Source organism: Pogoniulus pusillus, chromosome 2, assembly GCF_015220805.1.
Source record: "Pogoniulus pusillus isolate bPogPus1 chromosome 2, bPogPus1.pri, whole genome shotgun sequence".
NCBI classification, from domain to species: domain Eukaryota; kingdom Metazoa; phylum Chordata; class Aves; order Piciformes; family Lybiidae; genus Pogoniulus; species Pogoniulus pusillus.
The window spans coordinates 13,352,381-13,377,866 of record NC_087265.1 but is presented as its reverse complement, the minus strand read 5'-3'; the positions used below and the strand labels follow the sequence as shown (position 1 = coordinate 13,377,866).

The 25,486-nt window shown below is 48.3% G+C and overlaps 1 protein-coding gene across 1 annotated transcript in view; it reads right to left on the bottom strand.

Annotated features, from left to right (window-relative positions):
- The window catches only part of ITGB5 (integrin subunit beta 5), a 66,636-nt gene that overhangs the window by 12,697 nt on the left and 28,453 nt on the right, over positions 1–25,486 (bottom strand). Inside the window, exons 6-10 of the mRNA XM_064156734.1 lie at positions 23,575–23,736; positions 22,138–22,233; positions 19,893–19,982; positions 16,034–16,168; positions 12,700–13,129 (exon numbers count right to left, since the gene is read on the bottom strand). Coding sequence (XP_064012804.1) covers positions 12,700–13,129; positions 16,034–16,168; positions 19,893–19,982; positions 22,138–22,233; positions 23,575–23,736 — 913 coding nt within the window. The remainder of the gene's footprint in view (positions 1–12,699; positions 13,130–16,033; positions 16,169–19,892; positions 19,983–22,137; positions 22,234–23,574; positions 23,737–25,486) is intronic.

Below are 25,486 nucleotides of genomic sequence, written 5' to 3'. Positions count from 1 at the left end.
CGCCACCATTCACAGCAGAAGAGAGCCTGCCCACGCTCATTCATCCAAAACACAGCACTGAAACAACAAAACAAACACTAAAAAGCCAGACATAAGTAATCAGTGATTTCTGTATGTTATTTACACAGACGCTATGGATCTGCGTATCTTCCCATTGCATTCATTTCAATGGATATTGAAATCTGGCCAAGAATTGGCAAGGTTTTAACGAAATCTTCACTTCAATCCTAGTGCTGGCTGAGTTCCCCAGTCATCAAAAATAGCAGCAGGGATGCAAACTAATGAAACCAAAGGTGAGGGAATAAATAGATGCTCGAGCTGCTAATTCAGCCTTGGGTACCACTAGCCCCGTCACCAGCCCCACATCACTGCCAGCATCCCCCATGCTACAGCACTGCTATTACAGAAGAAAACCCTGCAGACCCCCCCAATGTCTCACTCACTTGGGGACTTCTGAGTTAAAGGAGAAATGGGCAGGGAAAATAAGGCTTTTGAAACTGCTGTGTCATGAAGGCAGATGAAAGCAATCAGGGGCAGGCGGATTTCCTGCAGCAGCCCTGGCCAGCCTTTCCTCATTTTCCTTCTCTCTGCTACAGAAGCAGAGCTGAAACACAATCATGAGATACGGCTGATGATCCACCAGAAAGCCAAACCGGGCAGTGAGGAGTCATTTCCTGGAGGAGAGCTAAGCTGCATTTCTTAAAATAAAGCCTCCTCTTTTTTTGTTTAAGTAGGCTCAGCACTCCACAAATCTCTTGACTTTTGCTTGTGTTAGTGCCTCAGCTGAGCCTGCTACACGTGGCCTTTTAGACAGAGATCCAGACTTGGGAACTGGAGATTTTAGGTCCTGTTGCTGACTTTGCTACTGATGCAGGAAACGATCTGGGGCGAGGGCTGCTCCCTGAGAAGGACAGCTTCATCCTCAGCAGAGGCAACTAGGATGAATGTGCTGGTTCCCTTAGAGCCATGGGTCTAAGTGCCATCCCATCAAACTGGACACAACCTTAAGAACCTGACACAGCATAGCAATTTTTATCACTCCTTAAGACAGGAAGGAGGGTGGCTGTGTATGTATAGGGGGAGATCTCCAGCTTTTTGCCTCTTCCTGTGCTTCCCTCCAATCCTCTAACTCAAAGGACTCTGTGCCACTGTCCTTTACCACTGACTTTAATCCATTGTTAGGCAAGTATTTATTTGGTCTTCCGTGGGGTGTACTAATACCTTTCTCAATGTCATGCTCCTCTCTCCAGTCAGCTCTTCATCTCCTGAACAGATAAGACCTGCACACAAAACCCCCTCAATGCAGCTTCTTCCACTTATTTCTGTTCTCCCAAAATAATCATAGAATCAACCAGGTTGGAAGAGACCTCCAAGGTCATCCATAATCAAAGAAGATTGTTTGACAGAGAGACATTTCCATTTGGCTCTGCCAGCCCTGCCCAGATACCACCAACAAACACGAGTCCAAAATCAGGAGCTTCTCCCCAGCTTACATACTTCTTGGTCTGCCTCTTAGCCCAGGTCCACTTACACAACTTTAGCCATCAGCTTTTGTCACCATGAAGCTCTGGAAGGTTTAGAGAACTGAAGGGGCATATGGTGATCATGTGTTAGATGAAATGCAAATAAAAGGCTTGAGAAAATCTGCAGTGCTGCAACCATCCTACCAATGCATGGTGCTTATAGAAAGGAGGAGCTGTCTCCCTGCTGTAATGTCCAGACAGGTTCCTACCATCACCTACCACCCAAACCCCTCCAGATTTATTCTTGAAAACAAAACTTGGCTCTAAAACAAAGCTTACAGTCTCAAATGCCTGTGCCCCAGAGCCAAATTCTATGGTTCAGACCCATTTTTCAAATGAAAATCAGGGTAATTCCTACTCTGCCAAATGGGCTGAATGTCCTTTCAGCTGGATTTTGTTAAAAGAAGTGGGCTCTGGAGCAGAGACAGACTCTTTCTCTGCAAAATCCAGTGCTGTGGGAGCCTTGCCCAGTTCTGTGTTTGGATGCAAACACATCATCTGGTGCAAGTTCACCAAAGGTCCGTGGCTTTTGGAATGAGTTTCTCCCTTCCCAAGGAAGCTGGAAGAAAACAGAATATCATGCAAAGTAAGACCAAAAAAAGCAGAAAGAATGAAGTCACAGCCTCTGCTATACTTCCCCTCTAGGTCAATTCTTTCAAATTCTTTTTTTTTACACTAAAGCAGGCTTGCCAATACATGTCAAAAAGAAATGCAGAGACCCAGAACTGCACTCACCTGTTGGTTTTATGCTTTCATCTGCCTCTAAACCCCAATGCAGCACCCATGTCCAAATGGTTATTTCTGTTAAATCAGGACCAAACTCGTTGGGATGCTGGCTGTAGAGGCAAAGTGTTTAAGTGCATTTGTTCCATGACAATCCTCTTTCTTTGAGAGCAAACAGGCAATGCACTGTGTTTTCAGAGTTCATGTCCTTTTTCTTTTGGAGCTTTCTACTTTTCTGAGATGGGAGGTTCTGGTGATGGGAGGGGGCAGCTGCAGGACAGTGGAGTTTGAACACTTGCATGCAGCATCAGATCACACCTTCAGCTGTCACTCAGGCGTTGTGCAGCTTTAAGAGTGGCGACCCGCAGACAGAGCTCTGGCTCCCATAAAGATGTCAAAGACGTCACTTCTTTATTCTTTAACTCTGCCCTAGCATTTAATGCCTCATTAGTATGCATTAACGCTTGCAAAAGGTCCTCTCCAGGACAAGCAGAAACCCCAGAGAAAAGAGGCAGGAACAGCAGTGCTCTGTGTGGGTTGGTTGTCCAAGGAGCTGCTGCCAGATTTGGGAAGAGCTGCAAGACTTTGACAGCAGTGAGGGCCCAGGCAGAGGGAAAGGAGGGGCAACAAAAGGCAGCCTTGCCCTTTCATGCCAGGAATGGAAACTCTGGCAAAGCAGTATGAGATACGCTGAGGAAAGGAAAGTCCAATCCAACTGCTCTTTCAGTGTGAACAACCAACACAAACCTTTGGTGTGAATAAGGTAGGGCAGGCAGGGTGTATCTGCTGCCAGAAGCACAGGGGAAGGCGAAGAACAAACACAGCACTGAGTAAAAACATGAATGGAAACATCATTTGTGTTTCTGTGAGAAATCTATGCAAAGATCATAAAATATCTTGAGCTGGAAGAGATCCAGGAGGATCACCAAGTTCAAATCCCAGATAACCCATAATATTTAACAGGCAACAATGTAACAGTAATGCCTGGTGGTGTTATCACCTAATACTGCATGTATTTCCTGTGAAAGAAATCCAGAGGAGTACATACATCAAGTACAGAGCATTCTAGATAAAATCCATCCACCTGTACTGAAAAGCAACCACTTCTGACCTGGAACACAGGGGCTGCACCAGGCAACATAGGAGGTCATCAGCAGAGCAGTCAGCAGGGGAAACAGGCATTTCTGCACATTGCAGCTACAAGCACTGGCCCTGCTTTTGCAGGTCATGGCCAGCAAGCAAGGGTCACCCCATGCCATTAGCCCAGGCCCAGTGGCCATTTGAACCCCTTGGGATCTCCAGCTTCTTGAACAGGCATGGAGCAGGGCAAGGAGGTGCATGCTCTTGGAGTAGAGTGGCACATGTCTCATGACTAAATTGAAACAAGAACAGAAATCATGCTCAAGGAAAAAAACAAATCTGGAGAGGAAGCAGAAGAGAGATATAGGGGAAGGGTGGAAATGATGCCCTGAGAGGGAAGCAGCAGGCAGCAGGAGCCTTTCGGGACTGGAGATGCGAGGAAACACATGCACAGAGTCACCCCTATGCTCATCCAAAATGCCACTGAGGATTTCTATGCCAGGGAAATAGAAAGTTCATGAAGATTATATTTGGAATGTAAACACTTCCCATCCTTTTTCAGCCTCCCTCTTCACTGGGCTTATGAGCCATGGCTCCTGGACATGGGTGCACCCAGAATCACATGGGACACACTGCTGAATTTGGTAGCTTAATGTAGAGAGATCTCCAAAGGGCAAAGGAGCTATTAGGTGTTAGAGGATGACTGCACAGATACCAGCAAGACTGGGGGCAGATATGACTGAGTTGGAGGGCAGAAGGGCTCTGCAGCGGGACCTTGACCGCCTGCACAGATGGGCAGAGTCCAATGGGATGGGGTTCAATAGCTCCAAGTGCAGGGTGCTGCACTTTGGCCACAACAACCCCATGCAGAGATACAGGCTGGGGTGGGTGTGGCTGGAGAGCAGCCAGACAGAGAGGGATCTGGGGGTGCTGATTGATACCCGCCTGAACATGAGCCAGCAGTGTGCCCAGGTGGCCAAGAGCCAGTGGCATCCTGGCCTGCATCAGGAATGGTGTGGTCAGCAGGAGCAGGGAGGTCATTCTGACCCTGTACTCTGCACTGGTTAGACCACACCTTGAGTACTGTGTTCAGTTCTGGGCCCCCCAGTTTAGGAGGGACATTGAGATGCTTGAGCGTGTCCAGAGAAAGGCAACGAGGCTGGTGAGAGGCCTTGAGCACAGCCCTACGAGGAGAGGCTGAGGGAGCTGGGATTGTTTAGCCTGGAGAAGAGGAGGCTCAGGGGTGATCTTATTGCTGTCTACAACTACCTGAAGGGTGGTTGTGGCCAGGAGGAGGTTGCTCTCTTCTCTCAGGTGGCCAGCACCAGAACAAGAGGACACAGCCTCAGGCTGCGCCAGGGGAAATTTAGGCTGGAGGTGAGGAGAAAGTTCTTCACTGAGAGAGTCATTGGACACTGGAATGGGCTGCCCGGGGAGGTGGTGGAGTCGCCGTCCCTGGGGCTGTTCAAGGCAAGATTGGACGTGGCACTTGGTGCCATGGTCTAGCCTTGAGCTCTGTGGTAAAGGGTTGGACTTGATGATCTGTGAGGTCTCTTCCAACCCTGATGATACTGTGATACTGTGAAGACAGCATTAAGTACAGGTCCCTTCCAGGGTAGTGATTTATGGATGCTTGTCTCTTGATTTAGGGCTGCCAAGAGGAAGGAGTTTGCACCCAAGCCAAAGCCTGACTGTGTGACCCAGAAAGCCTGCATTGGTAAAAAAAATATCTTTTAAACAAAAATCCTTCCTGGGTTCTCTGTTAAAAACAACAAGCAGTTACTTGTTACACCACTAACACATGATGGCAGGTATCAATCATCAGCATGAGTCACCTCATTTCTCTGCCTCATCATAGCCCTCCAAAGTAACTCCCCAAAATAATACTGTCCTCCAAAATGGAGAATTGCTTGCAAGAAAAATTCAAACACTGCTAAAGGATGTTGATACCAGCCAGCTGCTAAAGCTCCTGGGGAGCCTCCCTCTTCCCTTTCAAAGTATTTGGGAGCCTAGGTCTGGGTGTGTCTGCTTCTCATCGCAGAAGGTGCCACTCCAGCTCTGGGTAAAATGGAAGTGCAGAGCCCTGTGGGCTGCCCGCAGCAAGCATGTCCTGTATGTGCCCCTGTGAGTTCTCATCCTCTTCACGCTGTAAAGAGCTTCTCAATGACATTCCCCATTAAAGGCTGAGAGCTTTTGAGTGTTGCTCTTGGAGGTCACTGCCCCCAGGTCAAGCACGGGCAGACCCAGCTTTTCAGGAATGCCTCGCGGGAGCCAGCCTAGGATGACCCCAAGGCTGGCTGGCAGCTCCTGGCCCTGCAGCGAGACCTAAAAGCCAACATCCCACATGTAAGGGCAACCACAGGCTCCTCCCATCAGTGGAAATGTTTTCTAAACTACCACTTGAGCAATCTTGCTGCCCCAGAATGCTGTGATATCATGCTCCCTCCCCCTCTCCCCCCCTCCCAACTCTGCAGGAGATCAAGCAGGAATGTAGGAATATCAACAACTGACTTCCAAAAGGATCGTGTCTACACAAACATGCTTTGGAAAAGAAAAACAAAAGCTCAGATCTGTAGCTCAGATGCAGACAAATGACATTGGACACATGGCCAACAGCATCTTCAGGGAGTTTGTGCACTGGGTGAGGATGGCATCAGTCTAAGCAGGATGAAGGTGAATTCACTTGGCTGCTCTTCCAGTTAATCCCCATCACAGCCCTTAGCCATGCCTGACTTAGTTGACCTGGACTTTACATTTCTTTAGGCTGACCCACAGGAAGGGAATAAAGAGAGCTGACCTAAACCTCACATTTCTTTACACTAATCCATGTGATGAGAGTGAGTGGAGCATGCCCAGCTTCAGTTCAACCCTGACAAAGGGAACGGATGTCCCCAGTCTGATTCATTTCTTACTGCATGTTTGAGGTCTACTCTTGTTGGAGCCAAAAATTTTACAGGTGGAAAGGGTGAGGTAAGCCCACCCAGCAGCAATGCCAGGCACAGGTGCTCCAGCCTCAGTTCATCAATGCTACAGGACAAGGCAAGCTAGAGGTTTATTTTTTACTCTTCTTCAGGAAGATACTTGTGGTCTATGCATTTCTTCACAGGCACTCAGCTGTCTTGGAGCAAGTGCTTTGCCTGGGCAGCTTCTGCAGCTGATAAAAGCCAAGGCTGAACAGCAATGCAGCAAGGAGAAAGGCTTTTTGAAAGGTCTAGGATAAACCTGCGGCCTGACTGAGACTTGACCACATCTTAAAAGGCAGATGCTGCCACAGTGCTCCTCTTTATTCACTCTGGCCATAAGGGCTCCCTGGGCTACGCAGCAGCTCCGTAAGCAGGAGACTTCAAGATGCCTGAAATCAAGTTTGTGGGCTGCTAAGAAGGACTGATGGGCACCCTAGACCCCACATAGTGTGGCAACATTTAGATATCCCTCTGTTTTCTAGCCTAATTTCAACTGCTTTTTAGCTCCCTGTCCCCAGCCATTCCTTTTTTCTTTACTAGGGAAAAAGAAGCACTTTCAGTCCTGTAACCCAGAAAAGGTTCCAGCTCAGAGGGTATTACTAGGTTCAGCTGACTCCAAACCACCTTCCCATGCCTTGCAACCCCAACAGCACACACAGCTGCTGCCTGGTCCCCTGCAAGCCCCAAACCTGCTGCTAATAACTAGGGCCACAAACAAACCAACCAGTCCCATGAGGTTGCACTGCAGAGACCCAAGCTGACAATGCATTCTCTGTCACCAAAATAAGCCTTAAAAATGCTGGTGGACACGTGCTTCCCACCCTCATCTAGCCCTGGAGTGGTGCAGCATTGACCTGAAGGGCAATCACCCCAGAGATGGAGTCATGTCTCCTCTGCAGATGCATGGCTCTTGGCTGAACAAGCACTTAGCAACAACCAAAGGTTTATTTTTAACTTCCACATCTTATACAGTCCTTTTGTTCCTTCCTTTCTTTTTTTTTTCACCAGGCAGTGCATTTTTTAATGCAAACTAAATTAAAAAAAAACAACCAACCAAGCAAGCAAATCTCCCATATCAAAATGCTAAAAATAACAAGACTTGACATGACTTCAAATAAAAGATTGCAGATGTGGTTTAGGCTATGTTCTCCACCCTCCTCTTGCCACAAGCCATCTTCTTCCCTTATGGCAGTGACTTAATGTGCAGGCAGCGAACACAGGCAAGTTCCCCTTCCTCCCCAAACCACACTCAACCTATCACCTTCACCTCTGAGGTGAACAGATCAAATACTACCCCCTTTTTTTTTTTTTCTTAACAGCAGCTTCTGATAGAAGTTCACAGTATCACAGTATCACCAAGGTTGGAAGAGACCTCACAGATCATCAAGTCCAACCCTTTACCACAGAGCTCAAGGCTAGACCATGGCACCAAGTGCCACGTCCAATCCTGCCTTGAACAGCTCCAGGGACGGCGACTCCACCACCTCCCCAGGCAGCCCATTCCAGTGCCCAATGACTCTCTCAGTGAAGAACTTTCTCCTCACCTCCAGCCTAAATCTCCCCTGGCGCAGCCTGAGGCTGTGTCCTCTTGTTCTGGCGCTGGCCACCTGAGAGAAGAGAGCAACCTCCTCCTGGCCACAACCACCCCTCAGGTAGTTGTAGACAGCAATAAGATCACCCCTGAGCCTCCTCTTCTCCAGGCTAAACAATCCCAGCTCCCTCAGCCTCTCCTCGTAGGGCTGTGCTCAAGGCCTCTCACCAGCCTCATCGCCCTTCTCTGGACACGCTCAAGCATCTCAATGTCCCTCCTAAACTGGGAGGCCTAGAACTGAACACAGTTCACACATTACAAAGGAAGAGAATTAAGGGAAAAAATGTCAAAGCTGGATCACCTTTGTTTTCACAGTAACATCCTCCACCCAGGCACTACCACTAGGTAGGTGAGTATTAACTACAGAAGTATGGAAAGAAGTCCATTTCCATAAGATGTATTCCTGGAAACAGTGATTTGTATAGTCACAGGCCCCACCAGGAACCCAGGGGTGGAGACAGCAGCAGTGGTATCAAACTTGAGCACTGCTCTCAAAGCATGGGGCTCTATTTCACAACCAGAAACTGCTGTGCTGGCAGCAGAGCCATGCTCCCACCAGACCTCCTGCAAACACCCTCATGGTGCCTGGGATGGGGAACACCAAAAACAAATTGCAGAACTGGGAGTGAGATTCTCAGTTGAGGCTGACTTAAAGCCAACACAAAAGCCATACTCCTCTGGGCTTTAGTGCAGGCTAAAACCTCCCAGTGCTTCCCCATTTAATGAAACCAAGAAAGGGAAGCATCCAGAAATAAATACTGAAGACTTGTACATCCTCAGCAGTTTTTGAAGTGGTTTCAATGGTAGAGATGTTCCTGTGCACAACCACAGTTCTGGGTTTTAGGAGCACACAAATGTCACCCACATGGGAAGCTGGGTTACAGCGGTGAAGGTTAAGGGCAAGTTTCTCCAGAGACACTACAGTAAAGATGCTGTTGTACTGCTCTGCATCCCCCACTCTGAGAAAAAAGATTGCAACACTGAAGCCAACAAAGCTTGGCCTCCAGTGAGCCAGTCTCTCTTCATTAGATGCAAACCAGTGATGCCCTCCCAAGGCCTCTCCTTCCTCTTGCCACCTAGTTTTATGGGACCTTCAGGAATGCAATTAGTGCTGAGATGTTTCCTTCTTTTTCAAGCTGCCTGGCAGGCAGCCAAGGGGTTCAAAAAGCTGCTGGGCCCCTGAAGCCAGATGCCCCTTCCCCCACTTAGCTGCAAGCAGTAGGGCAGGCTGTGGGCAGGAGGTCTCTCTGCCCCTCTTCCACACCCACCCACATCTCAGAGTAGAGGCCAGATTAAAACCCTGAAAGTCTCAACACAAGAGGGAAGATCCTCCATCTGGAGCAAGATGGAGAGTCAAGCATTTATGGGCTTGGGAAGTGACTGCCTGCATTGTCAGAATAATCCTATTGCATGGCTTTTGGAGCAACCAAGGACTTCTGCAAGCCATTCCCCATGGCCCTTCCAGAAGTTGGATTAATGGCTTGAAACAGCCACTCTGAAGATGTTAATTGAATTCAGGGATCAGCAGAACAAATGCCACTTGTCAATGACTAAGTGGCATTGACTAAGAATTCGATGCAACTTGACTCAACATTTACAACGTGTTATAAATGACTCTTTTCCTGCCTGCCTCGCAGATGCAGGAGGCATGTTAAACCTCCCACTAACAGGAATTACATTTTTGCTTCTCCTTTACATTATCACCCACCCAAACTCTGCTTCTCCACTTTATAGGAGACTACACTGTCTGCAGTCATCTCTCAAATGCTGACAGAATGAGATGCCACTATTTATAAATTAAGCCAGAAGTGAAAATGCTTTCGCTGGCCAGAGAACTGTGTACCAAGAGACAAGAAAGTCAACGTTTATTTCAGACTAGTTTAACCTTGCTGTGACTTTTGCCAGGAATACAGCATGTCCGAGTACAACCTGCCACCCAGCCCTGTGTCGTGGCAGGGACTTGACAGGAATAGCTTCATTTTGGATCACAAAATGAAGAAAAGCCCAGGCTGGCTGTTGATGGGCTCACGGTGCCTCTGAGTGAAGGCATGCAAAAAGCAGCCTGCACATGTGGATTTTCACTTCTCAGCTTGGAAAACTGCTTTTCTCCTCATGCTTCCCAAAACCTTGGGCTGGGCTGGACTGGCCGTGTTTCCATCAGCTCTGTGTAGAACAGGCACTCAGAGCTAATCATGATACCATTTGGTTCAACGTCTTGGGTAGACATAGATGCATTTACTGGGTAATACCACAGCCCCTGTGCTGAAACAGGTTGGGTTCCTTTGGGGTGAAAATGCTGTTCAAAGCACTGAGAGGCATTAAGTGCCTTCTGTACTACTGACAAGTGGCTGGGCAAAGCCAAGCAACTCCCAAGCAAAAATGGAGGTAAAAATGATCTGCAGCAAAATGATGACTCCCTACATGCTGCTTTTTTGACTTCTGAATTTGCTAAAACCTGTTGATCTCCTCTTGTAGTAGGATTCTTGGAACTAGATGATCCTTGTGGTCCCTTCTGACCCTGACTGATTCTGTGATTCAGTCTGTGAGAGTGGTGGGCACTGGGTTGGTGAGGCTTTTTAAGTACAGACATTGTGCCCAGTAAAAGACAGAGGAAGGGCAGGGTGTCATTTCTCCACCCCTGCAGGAACAAAACCAGCAACTAGACCCTGTGTGACTGCCCCAGGAAACATCTTGCACCCAAGGTGTGATCCAAAGTCCCCTGGCTGCCGGGTTTACACATGCCAGTGGGCTGTGACATTCAGTGCCAAGCCAAACACAGAGTCTTTTTGAAGAAGGCTCTACCTGTAGAGAGGAGAGAGTGCATGTCTGCTGGAAGCCATAGGAGATGCTTGTATAGCAGATGGCTGCTTGACAGGGCAGCTTTGGGCACTGCCCTGCTGTCCCAGATACTTTTGGTGGGCTGAAGAAGGATCAGGCCTCTTGGGCTGACAAAACTATTTCAAAGTGTTATGTCATCAGCATGGCACTTGCTCAGATGTAGCATCATAAGTGCTGGAATTCTTTTTCTAAAAGCCAACAAGCCATAGAAATACCAGGAGGGAGGCACAGGGAGAACCACTCCACCCCAAGAACCTGTGCCAGACTCCATTCCACCCCTGGAGCAAAGAGGCCACTTGGCCTCAGCCTATCCTTTGTTTTCTTTCATAGCTATGAAAAGGACCTTGAAATTACTTTTTAAACCTCGAGCAAATCCCAAAGCAGCTATGCTGCTCTTCCCAGCACCAGAAGCCCTCTACAGGGACAGAAGAAAGCAGATGCAACTACAACATACAACTTATTTTCCCTGTGGAGTGGCAGAGGCCTGGCTCTCCTGATGAAAAGGAGATTCAACCAAAGGAGTGTTCTCCTCTTGCAGTACCAACCAGTACACCAGTAAATTCCAACTTCTTTTTATAGCACCACGCCCCTGCTTGCTATTAAATTAACTGCATTTGGGTGGGAGAACCCCTGGGAAGCACTGCTCCTAATTATTTCACAGCTGAGCTTATTTTTCCCTCCATCTACTTTCAAATATTTTTTTTTCCTTGCTTGCTTACCCCTGTTTCTACTTCTGTATCAGGAAAGAGAGTCCCAGCTCTCCTGGCCTGGGGTGATTGCCGTGGGAGGTGGTACTGACCTTCCTCACTACCCTGCAGTGGGGAGCCCTGGGGCAATGCCAACACCTGGGGTACCACCTGCTCCACCTTCAGCAGTGATAAAATATCACCAGCCAAGCCACAGGACAATGTGCACAAACACCCTCTACTCTCCTGAACAATAGGACCCTCCAAACAGCCAGAAACTTGCAACCCACAGCTGCCCCACTGCTTACTGTGTGGCTCAGAAAGATGCAAAGGGAAGATAAACAGCCAGGGAAAACCCCACCACTTCCCTCTGAAGAAAACATGAAATGTAGCTACTTTTTCCAAGCTTGCACTCATCTTGAAGATTGTGCTCAAGATTTTCAGATAAGGAAATATTTCACTTGCTCAAAAGCAGGCAAATTTTAAAGAGCAACCTTTTGCCCAGCTCCAGCTGAGGGAAATAAGTCAGAGGGCTAAGCCAGGCAATTACTTGCAAGGTAAATTATGTGACCTTGTACAGGGAATTAAAGCCACTTCAGCAAACACAGCTAAATAGCTCCCTTACCTTTGCTTAAGCAAAGCTGGCTACATCTTGCCCAGGGAATGATGTGTTTGGGCAGAAAAATCTAGAAGTAGAAAACCTTTAGGAATCTTTAACATGGATTTTCTCTAATAAGTAACAGACTGAAACACAACCTTTTCTTGCACCTGCACTGCACTAGGGGATCACTTCAAATGCTTCCTCCTTTAAAAAGCAATGTTTCTGCCTACACAAGGAAAGATGCCACATATAGGAGAAATCAAACCTAGGAAGACACCAAAAAGTTTCAGAGAATTCAAGTTTGAGCTGGTTTACTCTTTCCTAGAGATACACTTCAGTGTGCAAGAGCTGTGCATGGTTATGTCAAAATAACAACACCAAAGACAAGACCTTTCCATGGGACACAAGCCAAGACAGCAAACAGAGCCTTTCATTCAAATGCTGGAAGCTCATTTCGGATGGGGAGAATACACTTTGTGATCATTAGTGTGGATGCGCTTAAGCATCTCCCTCCTTTTTTAGTAATGAAAAGAAAGGGAGTGCAGATCCCCCTAGAAACAGGACACGTTTCAGCAGGCAGGGAAAGCGCAGCCCCTCCCACACCCTGCACACACCATCCCAGCAGACTTTCCCGTTTTGGGGCACTCTTCACATCCCTGCAAAGTGGGGCGTGTGGGGGAAGAAAGGCTCCTACCTGAGCAGAGGACTCCCTTGTACCGGGCGCAGGAGAAGTCATCGCACTCGCAGAAGGGCCCGTAGATGTTTCCGAACTCGCTCTCGTAGCAGAGGCACTGGTTACAGCTGCACTCCCCTCTCCCGCTGCAGAGGGGCTTGCCCTCCGCCTCCCGGCACATGGCATTGTGGATGTCCCCGCTGGCACCCTCCTCGCACTCGCACCTGGCGCCCAGGTAGCCGGCGTCGCACTCGCACAGCCCGCAGGCGTAGGTCCCGTTGCCGCTGCACTTGCCGCTGGCTGGCGCGGCGCTGCCGGTGCAGCCACAGAGGCAGTTGTAGGTTACCACCACCTCCAGCGTGTCCCGAAAGCCAGCAGGCTTGATGGTGAAGGTGTGAGAGGTGTCCTCAGCAGGGCAGCTCCGCGCCTCCACAGCCACCTCGAAGGAAACCTGGCAAAAGGCACAGGTTGGGATGCAAGTTAAACGTGCATGGCTCCAAAAGGGTGATAAAGAGCGTCTTGGGAAGGAAAGCAGAAGAGAACTACAAATGTCTTGGAAAAAAAGAGCCATGGGGACCACTCTCAGCACATTAAGCTTCACTTCCTGGTATGCAGAAAAGCCCCCAAACAAATGTAGATCTAGCAAGGGCATCTGCAGCTCCATACACCAATCTAGGAAGGGCATCTGCAGCTCCATACACCAACATCTGTTAGTTCCACAAAGGTTTTGACATCCTCAGCATTGTAAAACTCTTTACTGTTAGCCAATAGCAGTGGTTTTTGTCCACCAGGGACCACTGGCTTCTGAGAAGAGGAAAGAAACTGACTTATTCCCATGAAGCAAACAGGGCAAAACTCTATCAAATAGCCTGGATTCCAAGCTATTTAAAATAACAGACTGCCAAATTAAATTCTATCAAAGATCTAATGAACACAACACAAGGTGCCTACAGGATCATGGATTTAGAAGGTTTTTATGGGAATCCTGCTCAGCACATAGAGCTGTGTGTCAGTCACATAGTCCCAGGCTATCAGCACACTGCTAACAGCCCATTTTTGATGGATACTTCTACTAAGATAAGAGAGTTCAAGTCAGTTGTCCAAGTGGTGCTCCCTCCCAGCTTCCTGTACACCTGCTCACAGATAGCGCATGTGAAACAGAGAAATCCTTAACTCAGGACTTGCACTACTTAGCAACAACTAAAACATCAGTGAGTTATCAACATTAGTCTCACACTAAAGCCAAAACACAGCATTGCAGCAGCTACTAGGGAGAAAATTAACTCTGTCACAGCCAGAACTAGGACTAAGGACTATCCACCATCCCTCTACTTGCTACCTGTTGCAACAGTCCAGGGTGTCTCAGTTCTAATTTAAATTCCCAGAGACCCAAATACAGTTGGTAGAACCAATAACAATTTAAAGAATGCCCTTCCCTCTTCCTCCTTCTATCCCAGAAGAAAAGGAATTAGACGGAGAGAGAGGAAAGGTAAAGCAGACCCAAATAAATAATCTCACTGCGATTTGGAAGTTAAAAGAAGGAAAGTTTAACAATAAATATATTTTTTAAAAGGTACATGAGGTAGGGAAGTTACAAAGGTGTAGGGAAGGGAAAACAAGGTACAAAATATGTAAATATACAACCAGTTTTGTGGTGGCAATGGGTTTTGTCTGCCTCGTGGTGATGGTGGCCACGTGGTGAAACAAAGAGCAGCAGGAAACAGAAAGGGTGATGCGAGCAGGCAGGCGGGGGGGGCAGAGAGAGAAGAGGAAGCCCCCCCCTGCTTTTTTTATACATTTTTAGGCAGGAAGGGGGAGTGGGCTAACCATGAATCACCTGGTGGTGTTCAGACCCACCCCTGGGGTGGGGCCAAGGCCACCTAGAGTCAGGTTCAAGGTCACTCCCCCAGGAGGGTTAACCCTGTACACAGGGTCAGGAATTTTCTCCTTGGGAAAACCAAGACTGTCCTATGGCCATTTGCCTGGCCCTTAATTTAATCCTGCTGTTTGGTGGGAGTCCCAGGCCTGCCAGTGCTGCCTGAAGCTGCTGATGAGCAAAGAGAATTAACCTTATTCCAAGAAAACTAGTCCCTTTCCTAGACATCAGGAGGAAATGATTTTTCTCTGGAGACATTTGGGGTCACTTCAACCTCTTACTGCCTGCACTACCCCACATGCCAAGGGGTGAAGTGCAGACCACCTCCAGCCAGGAGAGCTCACTTCCAGGAAACCTCCTGTGGCCTCCTCCCTTTCCCAAGACTCGAAACAATTAGGCAAGGAGCTCAAATTACAAAGGAGAAGGACATCAGAAAGCAAAATAAGGAGATCAGAGTAATCCTGCTCCCTTTCACCTGCTGACACCCATAGTGCTATGATTAAACCCCAGCAGATTAGGACCCAATGCCAGCCTTATCCTTTCTGGGGAACCTTTCTTTGCAGGAGTCAGATCTTGATCAACATGCAAGTAACGGAGTAGAGAGAGGCAGAACAAAAGGGAATGGAGGGAGAGGATACCCATGATCCTGTGGCACGTCTGCCTGTGCAGGAACCTCAATACTCAGGTGCACCTAAAATGGGAGATGTGCCAGCGCCAGCTTTCTGCTGCATCCACTGCCGAGCCCCCACACTGTGCAATCTGCAGCAGCTGGAGCAACACCCCCTGCTCATGCCAAAGCCAGGAACCCAGGACCAACCACCACACTGAGTCTGCTACCTCGGGGGCTCAGGCTTTCCTGAAGAACATGGAGGGCACGTGCAACACTCCAGGGATTGCTTTTACCTGCCCATCAGTTATCCAGTAAGGTCAGCCAAAAAAGCAGAGGCAACCGCCCTCTTTAACACTTTGCATGATCCTTATATGGTGGGGTAAAAATTCAGCTACTGTTGAGTGTTGCAAACTATTTTTATGTGTCTTAGCACTTAGGGCTCTGGTATGTTTGCAGTGTCACTCTTCTCAAATAAGGCAATCGGGCTGCTAACAAACCCACACCCCTCTCCTTGCAGACAGTGAAAGCCTTGGAGAAGGGGAGTTCCCCACTAGTCTGAGCCTATCAACTCCTTTATCTGTATCAACATTCAACTTAAACCAGCAAAGCTTGGCTTCTTATGTATATATACATATATAAAAGCATGAGATAGATTATGTTGTGCATACTTTTGGCATTAAGGGGTAAGCTGTATTTTTATTCCATTCTGCCATCTGCTAATCCTAGGATCTGAACACACAGGAGGAGGGTTGCTGCCTTTCTGAGCACCTAATCCACTTTTTTGCAGTGCATCCACAGTTGACCATGACCCACAGCTGCACAGAGGCTGAAACGGCATCTCCAGGGGACAGACAAAAAGGCAGACTTACCGTATCTCCTATTTTGAGATCTCCACACTTCCTGAGCCCAGGATAGGACAACCCATCTTGGCATGTGGCAGTGAAGGTCAAGCCAACATCTTCAGGGCTGTCCCAGACTGTGAGCTCCACCTTTGATCGGATACTCTAGAAATGCAATGGGAAAGGAAATCATCAGGTTCTCAAAGGTGTCATTCATCTGCTTTAGTCTCTTCCCCTGATGTTTCCAGAGGTTGGCCACCATATCTCTGCACTTACATGAAAAAAATCACCCTTGCATGCACACTGAGATTCAACATTGACACTGATGCATGCTACTAGACTCACAGAGAGCTGTGGGTGGCTTATGCCCTCTACAACTGGTGTGATGAACACTGTAGCAAGCATTGGAATGATCAGGATGCACAAGAACCAGAAAGAAAACATTCTCAACCAAAAATGGAGCAACTCTGAGCTTTGTGTGCACATCTGTACCTCCTCCTCCCCATAAACCAGCAAAGCACAAAGCCTGATTTTCCACTGGCAGCCATCCTGTGCCATCTGTCATACAGCACAGAGAAGGTACAAAACAGCATTAACTCTGTCCTGCTTTCTTCATTTCACCCATCTGGTCAGAAAAAAATACTTCTCTTCTTAGAAGAAAACACCACACAGCATGTTTTTAGGTGCATCATCTGGAAACACCACCATGGGAAAAAAAAAAAATAAGAAACCTCTTTCTTCTGCCTCTTACCTCTCCACTCTGCTCCACACACAGACTTTTAAAGTCAAAACTAAATCAAGTTTATAAGAATTATAGCAGAATAAGGTTGTTTTGTTTAATTCTTCCAATGGCTGGAACTGATTTTTTTTTTCACGAGTGCTGTCCAAAAACTACAAAGGTTTCACAATGGAGCCTTTCGTACAAATACATGTCTCTGCCAAAGCCAACTTACAGCTCCATTCCTTTCCCCCACCTTGTCCCCAGTCCTTCCCAAAGTGATCAGACCAAGGAAAAGTGCTAATTCAGACCTATTGCCAGTCTGCATGGTGACAAAATCAGAGTTTACACATCAGAAACTTTTGGAAACAGGCAGAGAATAAATGTTTTGGTGAGGTGAATCCTGAGGAAAGAAAGGAATAATTTCCCATCTCTCTGCTGTAGCAGAGGAACCACTCATGGGGAGGCAACGTGGACCACATAGAGCATCCATTGCCTGCAGGTTGAACACCATGCATATTGGGAAAGCTGAACATCCCATTACTGCCCAAAATTATCCCATAGGAATTAGCTGTCAGACTGGCAAACACCCTCTCATTTTCCTGCCCAGAGCACCTTATTTGGGGCACGGCAGAAGGCAGGACAACAGGTCAGCCCTCTGTATGGCCTTGTGGGGACCCTTCTGGTGTTTTTACACAAGTACCAAACTTTCTTAATAGTTCTATACAGTAAAGCTACTCATTTAATTATAATACTGTTATTAGGCACTGCACCCTTACACAGTAATACCTCCTCACAGCACCATGGCCACTGCAGGTCTTTCTGCTATGTTGTTCAGTGGGACCCTGAGTTTGTTGTGCCTTTAAGGATGTCCAGAGAATGTAGGAGAGAACCAGAGGAGAAGAGCCTGTCTCTGAGGTTGAGCAACATCTCTGCCTGAAATAAATCTGCTTGCTATAGCCCATGGGAAATGCAAAGGCTGCATGAGTTCAGTGTAAGAACAAGAAAATCCTGATCTGGCAGAAGCTCCAAAGACAGCTGAAGTGAAGGCCACCTGCCACGGGAAACCCAGTAGTGGTGTAACAGGAAGCACATCTGAGAGCTGCCTGGACTGGGTTTAGGAAAGTGTTTTTTAAACCAGGGTCCCATTTGCTCCCTTCAGTCCCAACTCAGCCCATCCACCCAGGAAGAGACTCCCTGGTATCCTTATCGGCCTGGGCACAGCCATGCAGAAGCCTTTTCATTTCCCAGACACAGTGAGATTTGAGGGAAGGGTTTTTTTCTTAGTGACAGCAGAGAAAAAAGCAGTCACAAGTCTCTTGCTTCTGCTGGGCAGTAGAAAAGGGAGATGGAAGATTAAGTGGTGGGGTAAAGGGATCTCAGGGTAACATAAGCTCTGAGCAAGTCTGATGTACACAGTATGGGAAGTAGATTAGAGAGAATCAGAGATGGCTAAAACACTGGAGAGGCTGAGCCTAGGCCCAGAGCACCAGCCACTGCCACCCCACAAGAGAAAACAGTCTCTATCACAGGTGATGGATTTCTTCAGGCTCAGACTTTCCTTGCCATGATGGATAACAAAGGTTCACACCCACTTGGGAATCAGAAATTTTAGCCTTCTCCCTTAATGATAATTTCCTCTTTCATTTCAGGATGAAAACAAGGCTAGCAAGAGGAGACAGCCTGGGCAGGTGCCAGGTTTCCTGTTGCCCCAGACTGCTCACAGCATAGGCAGGAGCTGCCAGCTCCTGGCAGCTGACTCAGGGGTCTCAGCCCCTGCCCACCACCTAGCTGAAGAGACAAGAAGACAGCCTCAACAGCAGGCGATGGCCCCACACAGCTTCCAAGGGGCACCTTGATTTTAGCATCCTACTGGTTCCAGCCAGCTGCACTGGTGGAAAGCTCACCAGAAAGAGGAGGGAGCAGGGTTGAGGGTATGAAACCCCCACTGTTTTTTTATCAGCTCCTCTCTCTCTGCAAAGGCTTGGAGAGTGGCGAGATAGAGGCCAGGATGCATGTTACCACTGGGAAATCAAGGCATATGGAGGCTCTGAGGCCACATGTAAAGTCAGTACGCAGTGAATGTTCATTTGTTTCACTCGACCAAGCGTCTCAGCCACAAGACCCTCCCTTCCTCAAGGGTACAAACGGGGACAACTGAGCTTTTGCTTTGCAGTGCCTCCAGGGCCTCATTAGCAGATTAGCTGCTCTTTGCCCTTCCTCAGAGGGTGAAGCTTTGTGAAGCACTCTCCCTAAGGGCATACCCAAATGTCGTCGCTTTAGCTGCAGCAGGCTGCTGGGGAAAGAAAGATTAATGTTACAAATCATGCAAGGCACGGAACAAGCCTGCACGACCTCTAGACGTGTAAATTCTTCTAAAGAAGCCCTTACTCATTCTCTTGCACTAATAAGCATAGTATGAAGAAGAAGAGGAGCCTGCAGCCAGGGTCCTACGCATGAAGAACCCTGACCTGAAGGCTCACCAAAACAGCAATATCCTTCCAGAAGCACAAAGTGCCAACCTGTAATAATTCAGGGAGAAGTCAATGGAAACATTGACAACTGAACATCCAATGAACATAAAATTTAGCTGTTTCTAATTGATCTGCTCCTCCAATCCCCACAGAGATGGACAACATCAGGTCAGCAGCACAACTGCAGTTTCTTCGCTGTCCTCCATGGGCCCTGCTGCAGCAGGGCAGACTACACTGGCAATGCCACATAGGCAGGCTCCCTTGGGATACAGGAGAGAACAGTGATGCTCGTGGGTTGCTGAGAACCAATTCATGCTGCATGGAGATCTGTGCAAGGATGTGACTTTAGCTGGATCCTGGTCAGATGCTTGGGAAGCCTCTGGACATCAGATAATAAAGAAATCATCTATTTTACCTACTGGTAGAGATTCTCTGTCTCAGAGAGAGAATAGGTCTCAATCAGGGTTGTAGTTTAAGGGTCATTCTGTGCACAAGAGACATGGGATAAAAGCTCTGACATGCTCCTCCACCTCACACACCTTGTTTCCCTTCCCAGCATGGATGCTCGAGCTCCAGCAGTGTGCAGGGGCCTGGGGAAGGAGGTGGCCCAAGCCAGGTGGAGCACACCCAGAGAGGCAAACCAGCTGAGCTCTTGGCACTTCACACAACAGCAGCTGCAGTACTGAAAGGCACTTACATTGTAGGCCTTGACGATCAGCTCAATGATATTCTTGGAGTCTTTGTGCAAAATCTCCACTGTCGTCCCAGGAATCAAGGAAGTAAAGTTCTTGAGGATTAAAAAAAAAAAAAGGAAAATTAAAGAAAACATTAAAATGAAGAGAGAAAAGCAGAGGGTGAGGGACCAACCATGCACCAGGCACACCAGCCACACACCCTGCTCCATCATCCTGTGGTGTACTACAGCTTGGCTGATATCACTGTGGAGCTTTTTTAAGCAGAGCATTGCTAATGTGGCATGTCAAATGCTACAGGGAGCTCATGGCCATTGGACAGCCCCCCAGGTTAGGAGGGACATTGAGATGCTTGAGCATGTCCAGAGAAGGGCGACGAGGCTGGTGAGAGGCCTTGAGCACAGCCCTACGAGGAGAGGCTGAGGGAGCTGGGATTGTTTAGCCTGGAGAAGAGGAGGCTCAGGGGTGACCTCATTGCTGTCTACGTGGTAAAGGGTTGGACTTGATGATCTATGAGGTCTATTCCAACCTTGGTGATACTGTGATACTATAACAGACCTAAGTCTGCTGCTGGAGGGGGTGAGACCCAGATGCTGTGCACTCTGGACAGCCAGCACAGAGGGGAAGGAGGTGTGGCTGCCTCGTCTCACCTCACGACCTACGGAGCATCCCCAGGAGAAGGGGTGGAGAATGAGCTCAGCTCTCCCGTTCTCCTCTCTGTGGGCGACCAGCAGCATCTCAACCGTAGCAACGCGACTGCTTGCTGTTTTCACTTGAGCCTGGAGAGCCAGCACAGAGGTTTCCAAAAGCAACCCTGCCTAAGATACCTCCCCTACATCCACACAGGAGAAAAACTCCACGGGGCAGCTCCAGATGCAGGCCAGCCCTTGCAGCTCAGGTCACCTTTTTCTTTCAGAGGGAGTAGTGTCACTGATGAGCGACTTCAGATTGTTTGTGGCGTGTTGGGGCCCTGGACTTCATGATGGAAAAACACAGCTGGGCAGAAACACTGTGTGTGATTAGGTAATGGGATTAAGTCACTGCAGAATGGGTTGAACAGGTTTCGGCTCTCCCTTGCATGCTGCACGGCTGGCAGCCGTCCGAACATCCAGATTCAGCTGCAGTCTATTTTAGGTGCTCACATGCTCACTAACACATACATCTGTTTGCTCTAAGAAGCTTTAGTGCTTTTCACTGACAGGACCAGAGGGGAGGGGAGGGATGGGATGGTGAGCTGAGCCTGCCCTGACAGCCCCACTGCCAGCACGTGGCCGTGTGTGTGCACAGCTGCATACGCTCATGCTCACGCCTGTATGCATGGGCACTGGAAGCTGCACACATGTGCTCATGGCTGCACACACATGCTCATGCCTGTATGCATGGGCACTGGCAGCTGCACACATGTGCTCATGGCTGCACACACATGCTCACGCCTGTATGCATGGGCACTTGCAGCTGCACACATGTGCTCATGGCTGCACACACATGCTCACGCCTGCATGCATGGGCACTGGCAGCTGCACACATGTGCTCATGGCTGCACACACATGCTCACGCCTGTATGCATGGGCACTGGCAGCTGCACACATGTGCTCACGCCTGTATGCATGGGCACTGGCAGCTGCACACATGTGCTCACGCCTGTATGCATGGGCACTGGCAGCTGCACACATGTGCTCACGCCTGTATGCATGGGCACTTGCAGCTGCACACATGTGCTCATGGCTGCACACACATGCTCACGCCTGTATGCATGGGCACTTGCAGCTGCACACATGTGCTCATGGCTGCACACACATGTGCTCACGCCTGTATGCATGGGCACTGGCAGCTGCACACATGTGCTCACGCCTGTATGCATGGGCACTGGCAGCTGCACACATGTGCTCATGGCTGCACACACATGCTCACGCCTGTATGCATGGGCACTGGCAGCTGCACACACATGCTCACGCCTGTATGCATGGGCACTGGAAGCTGCACACATGTGCTCACGGCTGCACACACATGCTCACACCTGTATGCATGGGCATTGGCAGCTGCACACATGTGCTCGTGGCTGCACACACATACACTTGCAGCTGCCCACATGCACTTATGGCTGCACACATGCACTCATGGCTCCACACAGGTGCTTGTGGTTGCACACATGCATGCTTGCAGCTGCTTCCACTACATGGCATCAGCAGGAAGATGCTTTCAAGAGATACTTAAATCTCACCCCAGCCAAGGCAGCTCAGCAGCACTCACCTTGTACAGGATGTAATGACTTTTTGTAACAGCAAAAATTAGGTGGATGTTGTTTTCAGCGAGTTTCTCCCCAAGCAGTGCAAGAGAAGGATAATCCTAAGGGCACAAAAAGGGCAAAGAAACTGATGGGTAACACAGAAACAGAGACTCATTTCACTGCTCATCTTGCCCCAGCAGCAAAACTCGTTCCAGAAAAGTGGCATGTTTTGTTACAGGGTGAAGTGCCTGGGGTACCAATTGAAATAACAGAAATTCTGTCATCTCTTAAGCATTTCTGTAGCATCTTTCATTAGAATATATGACTGACAACACAATTAGCCACAGGAACACCTGAACACTGTCTGCTTTTCTTTCCTCTGTCTGCTTTGCCATCAGCAGACACCTGTATGTAATAAGCTGGCTACTACCTTCAGGTATGCAAGGCAGGAAGATCCAGAATTCCAGTAAGTGGAAAAGTCAGATTTTATTTCCCCCTAAAGTAAAACCACCCATTGCCTGCTCTTTTTGCATGCTGGAACCAAAAAGAGATTACAGTGAGCTCCTTAATTCTGCAGACTTGTCAGAGGACATGGCAGGAAAATACTGCTCTACCTACTTACAAGCAACTGAATAATGAACCAGGCATCACTTAGAGGAGACAAGCTTGAGTTTAAAATCTCAAGTTGCTTCTGCAGTGCTATCCTGGATGAAAAACACCTCATTTAGTGGCAAACTGTAGGGTTGGTTGAGAGCCACCAAGATTCAAACATGGAAACACCAAGGCTGCATCCCCATGTCACCTTCCCAGTCAATATGGGAGCTGTGAGGATTCTAGCTTCCATCCAAATATGCCTGCTATTATAAGATGACATCTGTACAGAAAATAGTGCTTGTGACCTGCTGAATAAAGCACACTGTTGCAGAAGGATGTGATAATGAGGTGGCAGGCAAATGCTCCTTCACCCTAGAAGTTTCATCCACTGAGCTTAACTTAAAAAAAAAAAAAAATTAAAAAAATTGGTAAGATCTACATTAGTGATGTGCTCAAAATTTTAAGAGGAGCATCCTGTTACATTTTCTACTACAGTAACCTCAAGGTAGAGTCAGCCTCCTCAGGGAGAAGCTGAGAGTCCACTGGACATTTTAGAGAAGAGATAGCATTTTAAGTTTCCCCTGCACTTCACAGGCAAAATTTGATGCTCTTCAGGATACCATGTCCCTTTGCTCTGCCTTGCAATGAGTCTTGAAGGGACTCACTAAGCTCCTAAACAATTCCTGAGCATCACAGAAACGTTCTCTATGGCAGGGGTGCACATTTTATTGGCAAATTGCAGCAGCAGGTGAAACCATGCTGGCTAGGGGGTGAGTCTGCCACAGGCTGCTGGAGCCACGGGTGGCTGAGAAGTCCATCGACATCCTGAGGTCTCCAAGGGCTGAGTCTCCCATGTAACCCCTCACCAGCTGGCTAGATGCGCTGTATTCATTGGCTTCATTCAGGTGGCACTGGCCATCATGGGGCTGCACCAGCCCCCCCAGCTTCCCATCCAGGGCTATGTGGGGCACATCATCCGTTGTGAAGACCAGCAGATGAGACGCCTCCTTGCGCCAGCCGATCTTCTCCTGCGGGAAAACAAGCCTGTGAGATGACAACTGGCCTGCTCCTGCCAAGCCCAAGCTTTGCCCCTCACCCTGCACACTGTCCCAGCCACGTGCCCATCCAGCAGCAGACCCATTAGCACTAATCAGAAGAGCACTATGCTCCTGTCCACCCATCTCTGGCAAGAAAACAAAATGTCAGTGGCTCATCTAGCAGTTCCCAACATCTCCCTCCAACACACTTACTTACAGGGAGGTATGTGGACTGTCCACCAGACATTCCCTGCCCAGATCCAAGAATAAGAATTTCAGCTGCTTTTAGAGCCAAAGGAGACCTGCCAAATTCCTTCACATATTTAATCTGACTTTGTTTCCTCAGATTTGTGGAGTAGGCAAGGCAACAGTGAGAGCTGCAATATCCCCATTCAGCAGATTCATTGCCAGACACTTGCAGAAGAAGTTGTTTCTGAGCTGTAACACACAGTGAGGTTCCTGCCTGAAGGGGTTGGCTTTGGTGAACCCATGTGCTCACACAGGCACTCTGTGCAAGGACCAGACATTATCACCACCTCTGCATGGGGAGAGATGCAGAGAGATTTTTTTTTTTCCACATAAAGGGATAACATCTAGTGGATGTTTCCTTCCCATGGAGCTTCCCCAGGTTTCTGGCTTTGTGTTGGCTCTAGGAGCAGACCTGTGCTTACCGCAGCACACTGAATCTGTTTGTTGCAATGGAAGTGGAGGGAAACAGAGAAGCCCCAAGGACATTTTTGGAAACCATAGAACTGCACCCCTATGTGTGTTGGCTGCTCCTATGGCAGCTCATGCCAAGCCAAGCAGTCTGAGCTCCCACCTGCCAACAATGGCAGAGAGATCCTGCTATTGGAGTCTCCTTGGACTGGCCACTCTGTCCATCTGCTGGCAGAAACACAGCCCCACACTTTCTCTCTTCACACACATACAGCATCCCACTCCGTCCAGCTCCCAGCCCAGAACAACAATGCCCAAATCCCACAGCAAGGAATGGAGGAAAAGCTGGGAAAAGCTTCCTGATGGGAACAAAGCACAGATGAATATACTCAACTCCTCCAGAGCTACCTAGCAAAATCTGAACTCTGCCTTGTTTTGCAGTAAGATGCCTACAAGCTGTCACAGCCATCTGCAAAGACACTTCCTATGGACAGTCCTGGCACAAACAGGGCAAGGGGGCACAGCAGGCAGAAGGCTGCAAAATCACAGCTGCCAGCACAATTTCTGCCTGTAAAATGTGAGTCGTAGCCCAAAGCCTGCTGATCTTTCAGGTAAATATAACCCTTGCTCAGTGACATCATTCCAGAGTAGTTTTCTATTTCCTCCCTATTGCAGAAGGTTGTTGGGTTTTTTTTCTTTAATGGCATTTTAAAGACCCACATGATACAAAAAAGGTCATAGGAAGGTATCTTTGGCAACACACATCCTTTGCCATGTACCAGTACATTAGAGTCCAGCTGAGTACACAGTGAGGACTTTCTTGCTCTGGGCAGCATAATTCCACTGAAATGACCTCACTGGACAAAACAGGAGAACTACATGCCAAAATGCAATTCCTTAAGAACTCAAACGTCTATAACAAAGCAAGATGCAGTTCTCAGTCTACTCAGCCATCAGACAGAAGCCCATCCAGTATACTTCTTTTTGCACATTCAAAGTGAACTTCCTTTTATTTGATGACTGAGGCTAAGAAACTCCAAAAGAGATTAGAAGGATTAATCTAAGTTTCATTTCCTCAGAAATG